The sequence below is a fragment of the Mirounga angustirostris genome, unplaced genomic scaffold, assembly GCF_029215605.1.
Source record: "Mirounga angustirostris isolate CCGP_5_RB_7025 unplaced genomic scaffold, mMirAng1.0.hap1 SCAF_3, whole genome shotgun sequence".
NCBI classification, from domain to species: domain Eukaryota; kingdom Metazoa; phylum Chordata; class Mammalia; order Carnivora; family Phocidae; genus Mirounga; species Mirounga angustirostris.
The window spans coordinates 117,855,011-117,870,454 of record NW_026991711.1 but is presented as its reverse complement, the minus strand read 5'-3'; the positions used below and the strand labels follow the sequence as shown (position 1 = coordinate 117,870,454).

At 41.2% G+C, this 15,444-nt stretch overlaps 1 protein-coding gene across 20 annotated transcripts in view; it reads left to right on the top strand.

The window, feature by feature from the left end:
- Nucleotides 1-15,444, top strand: part of NEB (nebulin) — a 215,213-nt gene that overhangs the window by 164,820 nt on the left and 34,949 nt on the right. For 18 of the 20 annotated variants that reach the window (XM_064586524.1, XM_064586538.1, XM_064586537.1 and 15 more), the window contains exons 128-140: nt 1,026-1,130; nt 1,781-1,885; nt 2,749-2,853; nt 4,794-4,898; nt 5,062-5,166; nt 5,801-5,905; nt 6,899-7,003; nt 8,342-8,446; nt 10,856-10,960; nt 11,329-11,436; nt 12,948-13,052; nt 14,711-14,815; nt 15,234-15,338. In XM_064586524.1, coding sequence (XP_064442594.1) covers nt 1,026-1,130; nt 1,781-1,885; nt 2,749-2,853; nt 4,794-4,898; nt 5,062-5,166; nt 5,801-5,905; nt 6,899-7,003; nt 8,342-8,446; nt 10,856-10,960; nt 11,329-11,436; nt 12,948-13,052; nt 14,711-14,815; nt 15,234-15,338 — 1,368 coding nt within the window. Of the gene's footprint in view, nt 1-1,025; nt 1,131-1,780; nt 1,886-2,748; nt 2,854-4,793; nt 4,899-5,061; nt 5,167-5,800; nt 5,906-6,898; nt 7,004-8,341; nt 8,447-9,069; nt 9,175-10,855; nt 10,961-11,328; nt 11,437-12,947; nt 13,053-14,710; nt 14,816-15,233; nt 15,339-15,444 lie in introns of all 20 variants that reach the window. The other 2 variants (XM_064586539.1, XM_064586520.1) reach the window with 2 other exon arrangements.

The following is a 15,444-nucleotide window of genomic DNA, read 5'->3' as shown; positions in this document are numbered from 1 at the left end:
GAATTACTTCTGAGCATTAAGATATGATTAGATCTGAGCTTTAAGAAAATCTCCTTCTCAGACTTGTGAAAGATGAAAGGGCCATGTGGAGTGGTCCAATGGAGGACCTAGGAAGGTGTTTTAGGAGCCTTTTGAGGATGTGTAGAGAAGAAATTCTACAAGAGGTCAAACTAGGGCAGCGTCTCTGAGAAAGAAGAAGGTGGATCAGACTTAGACTATTGAAGTCCTCAATCTCAAATAGATGATTGAGTCCTACAAACAGATGAGGTTACCCAAGGAGAATGTATAAGGTGAAAGAAGTCAACTCTGACTCCAGCCAGTGGCAGCCTTTGGGGAAGGGCAGAACCATAGAAGGAAGCTGAGGAATGCCTAGAAAGATAAGCCACTTAGGGGAGAGTGCCAGAATGGGAGGCAGAGAAGAATGTTTTCAGGAATGAAAATGCTAAGCGGTTTCAGTTGCTACAGAGAACCATTCTTGTATTTGGCAGTTGTAAAGTTTTTGGTAGTCTTCGTGAGAGTGACTTCATTGGTGTGGTTGGGTGGAAGCCCAACTGTTGCCTTGAGAAATTAATCAAAAGAGAGAAAAAGAAGAAATACATAGACTGCTTGGCTGTGAAAGGTAGAAACAAGGTCATTGGTAGAGATTGGAAAAGGCTTAGTGACGGAAGGGACTAGACTTTATTTGCAGATGCAGGGAGAAGGCTGGAGAAATGGGAAGGCTGAAGATGTAGAGGGCGAGGGTAGGGAAAGCCTCTGGAAAGGGACAGGTGAGAATAGGACCGAGAACGCAGTAGGAGGCTGGAATCTTGGGCAGGCTACAGAATGTCTGTTATTTTGTTACAAGGGAAAAGGAAAGAGAGAGCTAGGGAGGTAAATAAATTATTGGTTTACTGGGTGGAAACGGAGCCTGTTGCAGCGGGACAGGCCCCGGTTTCTTTATGGAGTAAGCACTAAAGGCACCTCTCAGCAGAGAACATAATGTGTCGATGAAGCGGAAATAATGGTAATGACTGTTTTATGTCCAGCTGGTTTACAGAGCTGCAGGCAAAAAGCAGAAGTCAATCTTCACCTCAGTTCCTGATACTCCTGATCTTTTAAGAGCCAAGAGAGGGCAGAAGCTTCAGAGCCAGGTGAGATTCATAAACAGAGACTCCTAAACCCGCAGCGCTGGCGTCACGGGGGCTGGTAGCGTGTGGCTGCCCACTCCGGCTCCGTAACAGACTCACACTTGGTTGTCCTTGACGCAGCCTCATGGCCCTTAACCTCTAGCCGTTTTCTTTGGGGCCATCATAACTGTGGTTGTGTGGTACATAAACAAGCAATATCATGCCTATTTTTCTAAGTCGTGTGTACAATTTTCGTCATTGGATGAATGGTCTGTGGACCAAACTGCTTGATTCATTCTGTAGGACTTATCTATTGTTCATGACAAATGAAACCACATTTTATGCATTTAGACAAAAATGGGGGGGGGAGGGAATGTGTCGAGGGCTTTGTCAGAATCCTCTCATTCTTCCATCAGCATTCTTTATCACCTGGTTTTAGGTCGGGCCATACTCAACAGTAAGGGTATTAGGTAACTAGTGTATGTATGCATGTTTCCAAATGTGGAACACAGAAACAAATGAGCAGAAATACATATGATAAATGAAAAACCAGGACAACAACAAGTAGACACCATCCTCCCATTGAAGGGTTAGACATGAATGAAAATGACTGAATACTAAATAATAAATGTTTTATCTCTATAACATCTGATCCCTATTTTCTAATCATTTAGTATCTGTATGTTGAACTTGCCACCAAAGAGAGACCCCATCATCACGCTGGAAGCCAGACCAAAGCCTTGAAGCATGCTAAAGACGTAAAGGACCTGGTCAGTGAGGTAAGTCGGGAATTTGGCACCAAGGTGCACTGGGTTAAAGAAAAAAATCTTGGGGTGCCTGAGTGTCTCAGTTGGTTAAGTGGCCAGCTCTTGATTTCAGCTCAGGTCATGATCTCAGGGTCGTGGGATCGAGGCGCGCATCAGGCTCCATACCCTGCGGGGAATGTGCTTAAGATTCTCTCTGTCCCTCTCCCTCTGCCCCTTCCTGCTCACACTCTCTCTCTCGGCATATATATATTATTTAAAAAAAAAAATCTTTCTGGGGCGCCTGGGTGGCTCAGTTGTTAAGCGTCTGCCTTCGGCTCGGGTCATGATCCCAGGGTCCTGGCATCGAGCCCCACGTCGGGCTCCCTGCTCTGCGGGAAGCCTGCTTCTCCCTCTCCCACTCCCCCTGCTTATGTTCCCTCTCTCGCTGTGTCTCTCTCTGTCAAATAAATAAATAAAATCTTTCCTTAGGGGCACCTGGGTGGCTCAGTCGTTAGGCGTCTGCCTTTGGCTCAGGTCATGATCCCAGGGTCCTGGGATCGAGCCCCACGTCGGGATCCCTGCTCATCAGGAAGCCTGTTTCTCCCTCTCCCACTCCCCCTGCTTGTGTTCCCTCTCTCGCTGTGTCTCTCTCTGTCAAATATATAAATAAAATCTTGAAAAAAAAAAATCTTAAAACCTTCCCTTGCTGCCTCTGATCAGAGAGCTCATTTCTGTAATTATGCTCAGCAGCATCCAAACACAAAAGGTAAAGCTATTCTCTTATCAAGCCTGATACATCATGTCCCTAGGCTGGATCTGTGACATGGTTGTGAATTCGGAAGGATGGAAACATTTGAACTTAAGTTTGTCTCTTTTTTCCTATCTTTATTTCTTAGAAAAAGTACAAGATTCAATATGAAAAAATGAAGGACAAGTACACCCCCGTTCCGGACACGCCAATCCTCCTCAGAGCCAAGAAGGCTTACTGGAATGCCAGTGATGTATGCATCCTTTTCTTCTTTCTTCTGTTGTGATGCGACAGCTGAGGTTGTGGTAACTAAGACACAGAAGATAGTACAGTGCTCTATAGTTCAAAGCCCTGGTCCACAACGTGGATCACGGGCAAAACAACCCTGAAACAACAGACGGCACAAACGGTATCAGGCACAGTAACTAAGAACAACGCTGGCAGATGCTGAACGCCTGTGGTTTTCCTCGTTGTTGTTCTTCACAAAACTATGACCCTTTCTTATAATTCTTTGGCAGCATTTGCTAGGGATACTTGACAACTAGTTGTCACTTATCCATAAAGTCATGGTCTTGGAGTCAGCCAAACATGGTTCCAAATCCTGTTGCTGTCACTTGCCTGCTATATGACTCTATATAATTTCTTTAATTTCTCTAAGACTCTGTTTTCTGGTATGTAGAATAAGGATAAGAATTGTGATAATGAAGTTAGACAAAATGAGATAATATATATAACATTCCTGGCACGGTGCTGGGCTCTTAGTTAACATGCAGAAAATGTTTTTTCCCTTTCTTCTCTTGACCATCTCAATCATGAGAATGACACATTTGTTAGAATTAGGAGGGACAGTCTTTCATTTCTCATACCACTTGATCAAGGACACAACTGGCTTTTAGTGGTAATGAGATTACCTGTTAATAAAGATATGAAATTAACTCAGGGTAGATAACCAGTTCTTACCGGGTTCATTTCTCAGAGCCCACCTGCAGGTGCATTGCACCCATTACCAGAACCAGAATCCCTGGAGGACTGGGCATACTGGGACTTAAACTCAGCCCAAAGCTGCAGCAACCCCATGACCCCTCAATTTAAGAATATTGCTCTAGGATTTCAGGGCATCATAAAGTCATTACGGTGATCTCTAAACAGAAATGTGAAAGGGCACAACAAAACTGAAACAGTATCTTAGTTCCATAAGTTTGTCAGCAATTTTCATTTGGAGCTGAAAGGAGTCTGCTACTTGGATGAGGACCTTGTCCCCTGATCCTATGAGATATCATAGGACCCACACCTGGTGTATAGAGATCCAATGGTCTGCCAAAAGTGGGCTGAGCACAGAGAGCCAGCATCTCCTGAAACATTCAAGGTAGTTGGCATGCTCTTCACTAAATGTAAAATGCCCATGAGTGCTGCTCAGCGCTACAGCGTACCGACATACCAGGCACTGGTTCTACGCTCTCAGGGTCCAGGGCCAGGCCATTTTGCTTAAAATACAAGCTGAGGGGCGCCTGGGTGGCTCAGTTGTTTAAGCGACTGCCTTCGGCTCAGGTCATGATCCTGGAGTCCCTGGATCGAGTCCCGCATCGAGCTCCCTGCTCGGCAGGGGATCTGCTTCTCCCTCTGACCCTCCCCCCTCTCATGTGCTCTCTCTCATTCTCTCTCTCTCAAATAAATAAATAAAATCTTTAAAAAAAAAAATACAAGCTGAGAAAGTTGTATACTACCCTCAAAATCTATCCCCTAGGATATTTTTAGTCTTCTAAACAAACTTCTTATTTTAAGTAGTTTTAGATTTACAGAAAAGTTACAAAGCTAGGACAGAGATACATATGCATATGTATACATACATATACATACATATACATACATATGCATATGTATACATACATATACAAACATATACATAACACCCTACATCCTTTTCCCCCTATTGTTAGTGCCTTACATTACCACGGTACATTTGTCACAATGAGTGAATCCATATTGATGCATCATTATTAAACTCTATTCAGATTTCATTAGTTTTCTCCCAGTGTCATTCTCTTCCTGGATGTGAAAATGAGCTTTTTAATCTCTCATAAATTTATTCATGGGAAAACCTAAGAGAGAAGACTCAAGAGAGTTCGAGCTTAAAAGAACTCAATCATTTAACTTGGTGGTTTTTCACAATCTATGTGCTTTTTCTCTTTCTAGCTACGTTACAAAGAAACATTTCAAAAGACCAAAGGAAAATACCACACTGTGAAAGATGCTCTGGACATTGTTTATCATCGTAAAGTCACAGATGACATTAGTAAAGTATGTCCCTAGATATTTCTACTTTGTTGGGCTTAATAACCTACCATCTTTTTTTTTTTTTTTTTTAAGTATTTTCCCTTTCTTAAAACTCTCTAGAGAAATGTAGACTTTTTTACATTAAAGTTGGGTAAGACTTATAGCTGTCTTTGTGTTTTTACCACAGGTGAAATACAAGGAGAACTACATGAGTCAGTTGGGAATCTGGTTGTCCATTCCTGATCGCCCAGAGCATTTCCACCATCGGGCAGTTACTGATGCAGTCAGTGATGTGAGTCTCGAAACTTTCTGTTTTTACATATGAATTCATATTCCCATGTGACTTATGAAATCAAACACTGCATAAAAACTGATGAAACAGTCAGATTTTAGATCTTCTGTATGGATGTTTAAATCCTAGAACTCACTGCTACATAACTGAGCTTTAACTTGAGAAAGAGAAAGATATATTCAAATTTATAAACTTAATTTTTCTTCTAAATGTATGATATCATATTACAGGACTGGAAGTAATATACTTCATCTAGGAAATAGACTTGTTTTGATCATTTGAAGAGACAACTTCATGAAGCAATGAAGACACATAATAATGCTCATTTTAGAAATTTCAGCTCTCTGTATGAAAATATAGCTGCTGAGCTCATATGCTTTCTAGGAAAATATGCCTGTTAAATTTGAATTGCTTTAATTAGTATTAAAAATTAAAATTTCCATATATAATAAAACAATACACCATAAAATGAGCAGAAATCAGTATTACTGGAAACTTAAATAATTGTTTTAATACTTTAGTATTCTTTATACTTCAGCAGTCAGAGCTTCTATTTGTTCTACTTGTATTGATCCTAGCCTACTACTATTTGGAGATAGGTTCTTAAAATTCTTTGATGATATTCTTCTCCCAGGTAAAATATAAAGAAGATTTGACCTCGCTTAAGGGCATTGGTTGCTATGCCTATGATACCCCTGACTTCACTCTGGCTGAAAAGAACAAGACTCTCTACAGCAAGGTATGTCTACTCAAGGATAAGAACCACCTGCATTTAACATATTCCAGTGCACACAGAGAGAATCAGTACTGAAGAAATAGCTTTTCATATGTCTCTCTCTATCCTTGCTTCTAGTCCCTGTAGTTGGAGTACATACTGAATGGTTCACTCTACTTAGAAAGTTTCTTAGTATTGGCCTCACTGACTATAGTCATCATTGATTTATATCATTTATTTGAATTTGATGAAAAGTCATTTTAGTATAACTCCTCATGGTTCTTCCCGAATTTCCTTCCTATTACTATGTCTCTGGGTGACTAACTTTGTTAGAGTTGATATGGTAGCAAATACAAAGTGGGATTAATCCACAAACTTGATGTGTGGTAAATAACTTTGTTTTTATGGCCTCGTTTTCCTATTTTCAAAATAAAGTAGTTGGGTTAGCTTCCTTTGAGTTCCAAAATAGGAGTCAACAAATTTTTCTGAAAAGTGCCAGATAGTAAATATTTTAGACTTTGTGGACCACATTCATTCTGTCACATAGTCTTTTTATACTCCCCTAAAATTGTTAAAAAACATTCTTAGTTCATGGGGTCATTTCAAAACAGCTGGTGGTTTAGATGTGAGCTCACCTCTGCATTAAAATATTATGATTATCTAATTATTGGAAAATTATTTCAAAGTAATGGGTTAAAAATGCCTTCAAGTTCATATAAAATAAAATAAAATAATAACTCTTAACATATAGAAACAAAGAAGGAACTGATTTGTGTTTTCGCCTAATATGGAAGATAGATCGAGTTGATATCTGTTCAATAAAGTATGAGTTGTGGGGCTAGTTTTCAGGTATCCATGTGGGTATACACTTCATTGCCTTAGGAGGCAAAGTGTTCAATAATTACTTGTTAACTTCCATGAATAAATTAGCTCAATTGTGTGAAAGGATAAATGACATGTCTCATTCTTAAGGTAATCACAGCCTGCTATCAAGTAACCGTGTTCTCTTTTCTCTAGTATAAGTATAAAGAGGTATTTGAAAGGACGAAGTCAGATTTCAAGTATGTTGCAGATTGTCCAATCAATAAGCATTTCAAGTACGCAACTCAGTTGATGAATGAGGTACGTATGACTTGATCCAGTTAAGCCTATTCAGTTCCCTTAAGAAGTCTATAGAGTTATTTGATTAAAACCCAATACATAAAATGACAGGAAGGTCAGTTTAAATGTTGATTCAAGATAAAGATTTGGAAAGACTCTTATAAGGTCACCATCTGATGGGCTCTCCCAAAAGCAGAGTGAAGAGACTGTCCAGTGAATAACGAAGTGAAGGGACTGTCCAGAGTGGTGTGAGGGCCTCACCACCATCATTGCCTCTGTTTGCACGAGCATAGGGCAGCACAGCCTTTTGGGTGACAAGAGTAAGGAGATCAAGGATTTTGTTGACTATCAGCTGAACTCCCTTAAACATGATATTGTGTAGGGTTGGGAGACCCAGAAGCTCAAGGTTAATTTGGCATCCCTTACCAGGGCACAGAAATGGCGGTGGTTGAAAGAGCCACCCCTAAGGGGATAGTTGTGATTCATGCATTCAGATGTATTGCCACTGTTACTCATACATTGGTGCAGAGAAGTATCCATTTGCACCCAAAATATTCCTTTATAGTCTACCCAGTCTTTCCTGGAACTGCTGTTGCAATAATTTAAATTCAGCTTAAAATGGCCGAAATGAGCAAGCTGTGAATTAACTTACATTTGGATGGTTTTATATTTAATTTTCCATCTTTGGATTTTCCATGGATTTATGTAAATCAAAAAACAATGTTAGAAAATTAGTAAAATGTATCTAAAAATGAAAATGTGGCCAATGGTATGTTTTTTTCAATATATGATTTTTTTTGTTTTTGTTTTGTTATTTTTAAATTTGATTTAGTTCATTTTCAGTAGATTTCCATGCAGGATGACTGAAGAATTACAGTCAGAAGCTTCCTAGGAAGACAGTCTTGATAAATTTTGTTACTGTTTTTATAATTTGGAAAGGATTTTCAGGGTCTCTTTTATAATCAAATTTACTACCATGAGAAGACTGGTAGAATTTGCCCATGAATATACTTTTTGATTCTCACAGCCTTAGACAGTAAACCTGTAGCTCATCAGTACCTTATTTACAATGCCATAAAATCTAACATTGCTAATGGCATCGTATTTAAAGATGGAAGATGTTTAAGCACAAGGTAGTCCAATTTTGGTGTCATCAGTCAGATCTATCCCAAGCCCTAGCCTTCTCCAGGTGATCTTCAATTGACTCTCTTTACCTCCATGTTTTTACTATTCTGGATGCTTTGGAAGCCCACCTTTAGAAATGACCTATTTCTGGCTCTTTGGGGTGTTTATCTTGGGACATTTCTGTGTAGCCTTGAAGTTGTACTCTTGCTATAATTTGATATGATGTTTGAGCAGAAAAAATACAGAGCTGATTATGAGCAGCGGAAAGATAAATATCACCTGGTAGTCGATGAGCCTAGACATCTGCTGGCTAAGATCGCAGGCGACCAGATCAGTCAGGTACTGTGATGGGGCTGGCTGGACAGCCCAGGCAGGACTGTGCTCCAGATTTCTCATGAGATGTTGTTCCGTCTGCTGCAAGGATGTCATAGGTTCTGCCTATGATATTGGGATGTTCTGTTTCAAAGTATCTGTCTAGCCACCCAAAGAGCCCATGAGCTCTTTGAGTGTGCCAGTCCATGCTCTGTGTCCTCACATGCGCTGTGGTGAAGATAAAAAGAAAAGTTGCTCCTCCCACCCTTTGATTCTTCTGGAGGATCTAACTGTGAACTGCAAATTGAGTCACAAAAGTGAAAACAAAGACACAAATTAATGGAAGGAAAGAAGACAGAACTCCTTAGTGTATTTTTCTACTCCAATGATGTCTTCTTTCCTGTAAGGCGGTGTTGGTGGACTAGCTCTATGATTCCCCATTCACAAGGATTATAGATGCTCAACTGCAAGTATTGCAGTCATTCTGCTTTGCACTATAATGTATTTAGTGTCTTCACCCACATGTATATTTGAGTACATAAAGTGTGTGTGCCTACATCTCTTCACTCAGAAGTGATTGGGATATAGAGCCGTGTTCTCTTCTGTCTTCCTAAGTCTCTTCTGTGCTTCACTGCTCTTTGCATGAACAGAGAAAATATAAATCTAGTGCCAAGATGCTTCTGAAACAAGGATGTAATGAAATTCTGCGTCCAGATATGTTGACTGCCCTCTACAACACACACATGTGGAGCCAGGTAATGTCTGATTCGATGTGAAGAAGAGATTGAGAAGGTTTGAGGGCATTCACTTTTATGCTTTCCTTGATTTCCTTCCCCTGCTCCCTGCCCAGACTGGTTTCATGTGATAAAGCTGCATAAGTATTCATTCCTTATAAATGACCTCTGCCTGTGGCCATGTGTGACCGTGCAACAGCCATCATCCATACGTCATCTAGTATCTCCTAGTAAGAGTAACTGAGTAGAGTTACTTATCTAGTAGAGTAACTGAGACTTTATTTCCAAACTGGTATAACATTGATTTCAATTTTTTTTAATATTTGCCCCAAAGAAATGGATTCCTTAGGGATTGAGGATATTAAGTAGATTCAGTGGCATCTAAGATATCTGAATAATGTTTTCATCTACTATCTGTTGCTCAATGATCACTACAAGTGTACCATTTGGGAGAGATGAGAGTCACGGTGCAGCTCCTTGAATATTGTACATATTTATGGCCCCTCTTGAGTTTGATGCTAATTTCCTAGGTTATTTCCAGCATATCTGTCCTCATACACACTGTTGGCAATGTTGCTGGTGACATTGTCCTTCTACAAGGTCAATTGAAGTTCATGCCACCACTTTTGCATCACATGCTGGAAGGTACATTTGAAGCAGCAAAAAAAAAACAAAACCAAAAAACCCAGTGATAATTTCTTTTTTTTTTTAATGCCGTTGTTCCCGCATGAAAAAAGTTTTTAATCAATATTTTATATTAGAAACTCATTTCATCACTTTAGCTTGACACCAAATCAACACGTGAAATGAGGGGGATGAGGTCTCCATAAGAACATCTTGTTTGGGCGCCTGGGTGGCTCAGTTGGTTAAGCGACTGCCTTCGGCTCAGGTCATGATCCTGGAGTCCCGGGATCGAGTTCCGCATCGAGTCCCGCATCGGGCTCCCTGCTCGGCAGGGAGTCTGCTTCTCCCTCTGGCCCTCCCCCCTCTCATGCTCTCTCTATCTCATTCTCTCTCTCAAATAAATAAATAAAATCTTTAAAAAAAAAAAAAAAAGAACATCTTGTTTGCCTGAACTTGTTCCTTTGTCCTAATATGATCATCAAATAATCATGCATGGAATTTTGTTGTGCTCTCTGTATCTGTACCACTTTAAACAGCTTGTATGCATGAAAAAAACTCATGACTTGGAAATTACAAAAGTGAATATCTTTTTAAAAATGATAAGTTCTTTAAACTGTGTATACTCATTTTTTATTGTGTATCTGTTTCATCTTTGACATGGATACATACCTTAAGACATTATACATATTTGATGCATCATATTTTAAGTGAATCATTACCTGTCAGAGTCCAGAGAACAAGGATCCAGTCCTGACTCTGGGATTCATTCTATATGTGTCCCTTAGTTCAATTTTTTAAACCTCTCTGGGCCTGAGCTTCTAATGTCTAAAAATACGGAAAATATCATTTATTATTATTATTTGCCCACTCCATTACACTATTGCTATCAAATACAGTTTTATATTAAACATTTGTTAGGATTAAAAGAGAAAGTATGACACCATGTCCCACATTCCCCACATGTGTGGCTTATCTATGAATCCTGCTATTTGCTGTGGGACTCTTTTGAGGAAAACTAGCTTCCTTAAAGCCCTCTATTCTACTTCAAGTTAACTTGTTCGTCTCTTCTACAATTTAGATCAAGTACAGGAAAAATTATGAAAAATCAAAGGACAAATTTACCTCAATCGTGGATACTCCAGAACACCTGCGTACTACGAAAGTCAACAAACAAATTAGTGATGTAAGTGCAAGAAACACTGAATGGATTCTCAGACTCGGGGAGCATTTGCAAATGTGGAGGGACATTTTTGATTGTCACAATGTCTGGAAGATTCTGCTGTTTTGTGGGAGGGAGGCAGGGATGTCAGATGTCCTGCTATGCTCACAATTCTTCTTTTACGATAAAGAATTATTCCAACTAAACTGGCAATTTAGAGGCAATGGAGTTTTAGCAGAAAGCATGAAAGTGCCTGTTGATTTTATAGAATTCTCTTTCCTTTATATACACTCAAAAACACAAAAAACTTTGCATTTATATTATTTCCACTACATTATATTGTAAACTGAGATGCACAATATTGTTTCCTTCTGCTTTTACTTCTCCTTCAGATACTTTATAAGTTGGAATACAACAAGGCCAAGCCCAGAGGCTACACGACAATCCATGACACACCCATGTTGCTGCATGTCCAAAAGGTCAAAGATGAAGTCAGTGATGTAAGTACCAGAATGTTTGCAGCCCCTCTCATCTTGGGTTCTTTCTAACATGATATAATGAACCCTGGTCCAGTTATCTATTCCTGTGTAGCAATCACCCTAAAACTTAGTGGCTTGAAAACAAAATCACCTTTTTTTTTGCTGGTGATTCTGCAAACTGACTGGGCACAGCTGAGCAGATCCTCTCTGCTATGTGCCATGAAAAATGTTAAATACATCCAGTGCACTGTTTATGAAGGCAGGAATGTATAAAACATTTTAAAAATATTTTTTCATATTTTTTATGTTAAAATAAGTTTCGGCACTTCAAACATGAACATTACTTGTTCATAAACCTCTATCAGATAGATCTTTTCTCTAAAGCAGCCCATTCCCTCTCACTGTAGAAAAATGAAGCATTTCTGTATCCATTCCTCCAAACTTTCTGATTATAACAATAACCAGAGATATTGATGAAAAATATGGACTTCTAGGCCTTTTCCCTAAAAACACTGATTTACTAGGTCCATGGCAAAGTGCAGACAACTGTGATTTGTATGATGAGACTATGGGGCTTCCTTAGAACAGTTTTACTTTCAGACTTAACCACATTAAAACCTAAAATCCTCAGGGCGCCTGGGTGGCTCAGTCGTTTGAGTGTCCGATTCTTGGTTTCAGCCAGGTCATGATCTCATGGGACAAGGGATTGAGCCCCTCAGAGGGCTCCACGTTCAGCGGGAAGTCTGCTTGAAGATTCTCTCCTTCTGCCCCTCCTTCTACTTTCTCCCTCCCTCTCTCTGTCAAATAAATAAATAAATCTTAAAAACAAAAAAACGAATATACTCTGCAATAAGTAGTAAGAAGGCCCCGACGATGTCCCAGGGCCTGTATTTAAGAGTAGCAGAAGTGGGTGGAGCTAGAATTGCCAGGCCCAGGATGGGTTGGGTTGAGCCCACAGAAGCTAAGCCTTCCCCATCCCTCTCCCTCCCATCCAAACCCACACATGCCCCAACTTGCTAGATTTGGCTCTAGCAATGAGGGTAATGGATGGCATCCATCAATTCTTTCATTTGTCACATACTTATTGGTACACAACCTTCGCTCTCAAGGGGTTCATCTTAATGGAAGAATAGATAAGCACATAATTACAACATGATATGAGAACAGCCAGAACTGTGGGGGCACAGACGAAAGGCAAGACCAACACCATCGGGGTGAGCTAGTGAGGGAAAGTTTCTCTTCCATCAGCAGTTTTCAAGATGTTCTGAACTCAGTATTTTCTGAGTTGGGGAAGGAAAAAGACACATGGCCCTTTCAGCCAAGCTCAGGGGACATAAATCCTATGGTGCTACTGGTGACCATACTCAGTTCCGGGGAGCTAGTTTTAAGATCTGAGATTTTTTCTTCACAACGGGTTTATTCTGTCTTAAGAAGCATTATGTACTATAGTCATGGTTTTAATTTCTTGCTTTTTTAATGCTTGGTAGGCCACTATAAAAATTAACCTTGTCTCACTGTGTTTCCTCCCATAGCTGAAATACAAAGAAGTTTACCAAAGAAATAAGTCCAACTGCACCATTGTGCCAGACTCTGTTCATATCAAAGCAGCCAAGGATGCCTACAAAGTCAACACCAACGTAAGTTCCAGAAACTTTCCCAAGGCTAATGGGGGATTTAGCTTCTGCAGGACACGTGATCTCCTTTTACATCTCTTCAGGTGATTGAGCGCTCATGAGTCTGGATCAAGAGCCCCAGCAGCATGACTGCTGATGCTGGAATCTAAATTCTGTCTTTGGTTCTCACAGAGGAGAGTGGGGAAGAGCCAGGGTGACAAACCACATGACACCGGTGTTGTACCCACTCAGGCTCCCTGCCAGGTGGCTGAGAAACAGGAGATTTAGTTCTGGAATGAAGGTTGCATGTTGGAAAGTGTCTCAGCATCTTTCATTCCCTCTACCCTCTATATCTTCCTCTTGCCCGGCTCTAGAACCTGCTTCTTCTGGAAAACACACACACGCACGCACGCACGCAAGCACATTTTAGTCACTTGAGGCTGTCAGAAGTTAGCCCATGTCTTTGTCCTGCTCAGATCTCCCTGCGGACTCTTTTAGTGTGTGTGTGTGTGTGTGTGTGTGTGTGTGGTGGGACATCTTAAAGCCTCAACCACAGAAATATTTTTGTGCATTTTGATGAGTATTAACTTCTAAAAAATATATAAATGGTTACATAACGAAACCATTATAATCCAATGAATGCCCACTAGTGCCAGAGAGAACATATATTACTCAGGGTCAGCAAATACCCTTCGGGGCAGGCAGGCAGCTTACAGGTGTCCCGAGGATGGATTGAGGGCTGGGTAGGTAGCAGGATGGGTGTGTGAAAAAGCAAATGCAGTAAAATGTACAATGTAGAGTCTAGGCAGTGGATGTACGGGTATTCTCTAGGATTCTTGCAGCTCTGTTGTATGTTTGAAAAATTTAACAATAATGGGTAGAAACCCATGGCATCAAAAGCAAACCTCATGAAAAACTCCTCAAAAGTATGCAGAGTTGATTATGTGCAAATTATACCTTGACAAAACAGAGAATAAGAGTGAGGAAAGAAAAGTGCCTGCTACTGAGGGCTCTTCCAAGGACACACATTAAGCTATGTGTGGTCCTGTGCCTCAGATTTGGCCCCAGGCAGCCAAATGGCCAGCTCTGGGGAAGGTCTAGCAAGTGTGCGAGCCTCTCTGGAGCCATTCTCTTCCGGTTTGAGTCCCAGCTCCGTCATTTCCGTCATTTCTGTCATTTCCATCATTTACGAGCTGCCTCCCCTTGGGCAGTTTGTTTAACCCTCTGGTTGGTTCCTCAGTTGTCAATTTCATGCAGCTGTTGCAAAGATTAAATGAGGTAGTAGTTACAAAGCACGAAGAAAAGTGTCTGGCATGAAATAAATACTGTAAGTTTAATCATTTAAGAAAGATTAAGCCTGAGGTTAGCTAGAAATTAAAAGCCCTTGACTGCGAAGATGATAAAGCTGCACTGACAGAGTTAAAGGGACTGTAGAATTATTTCACCTGGAGGCCTATACAATTTTTAGCCCCTATTTTGAGACCAAACGGTCCCACGAGATGACCTCTTCAGTGGCTGACTAGTGGCATAAATTGTACAGAAATGTTAACTGGGGCTCTCACTTGCATCAAGAACCATGATTTGTTGTATGTTGAGGAGCATGATGGGTCCCTCTGTGCCACGCGTGGTTATGAATTCAGCCCACTGAACGAATTGACCTATTTTCGTCTTCTTACAAACAGCTGGACTACAAGAAGCAGTATGAAGCCAACAAAGCCCACTGGAGGTGGACCCCCGACCGACCGGACTTCATCCAGGCGGCCAAGTCATCCCTGCAGCAGAGCGATGTAAGAGGGGACAGTCGGGCTCTCTGACATGCCTGAGAAGCATGAATAATTACTCATAATAACCGCTGTCGTGGGTGTCAGCCTAGCTCACTCGAGATCCCAGAAGGATGGGGGGTGGTGTGAGGGGTGGGAGGCAAGCGCAGGAAGCAGACCTGCCTTGGAGCCTGGTCTCCCACAGCTGGGCACCAGCACTAGGGTGCAGAGTCCTGGGTGAGGCTGGGGAGGAACTGGGGGTGAGCAGGCAGGGAGGGCTTGGTCCTGGCCGCGGGGCTAGAGAGGGGGAGCCTAGCAGGCAGTGAGGGGCCAGGAAGCCTCTGCCTCCATTTTGGTGGCAAGTCCTCATAGTACCCTTAAAAGGAGGATTCCTTACAGATTATAGTAAATGCCGGCTTCTTCCTCTGCCCTTCTTCTGTTTCAGTTTGAGTATAAGCTGGACCGAGAGTTCCTCAGAGGTTGCAAGCTTTCTGTCACTGATGATAAAGACATGGTGCTGGCCCTGAGGAATTCTTTAATAGAAAGTGACGTAAGTATCTAGTGCCTTCTGTGACACCTAACCTGGCTCAGGGCCGTTCTCTGGGGCACAGTCCCCAGCGACACCAGGGAAGGACGGAGGAGGCTGCTGGGTCCTG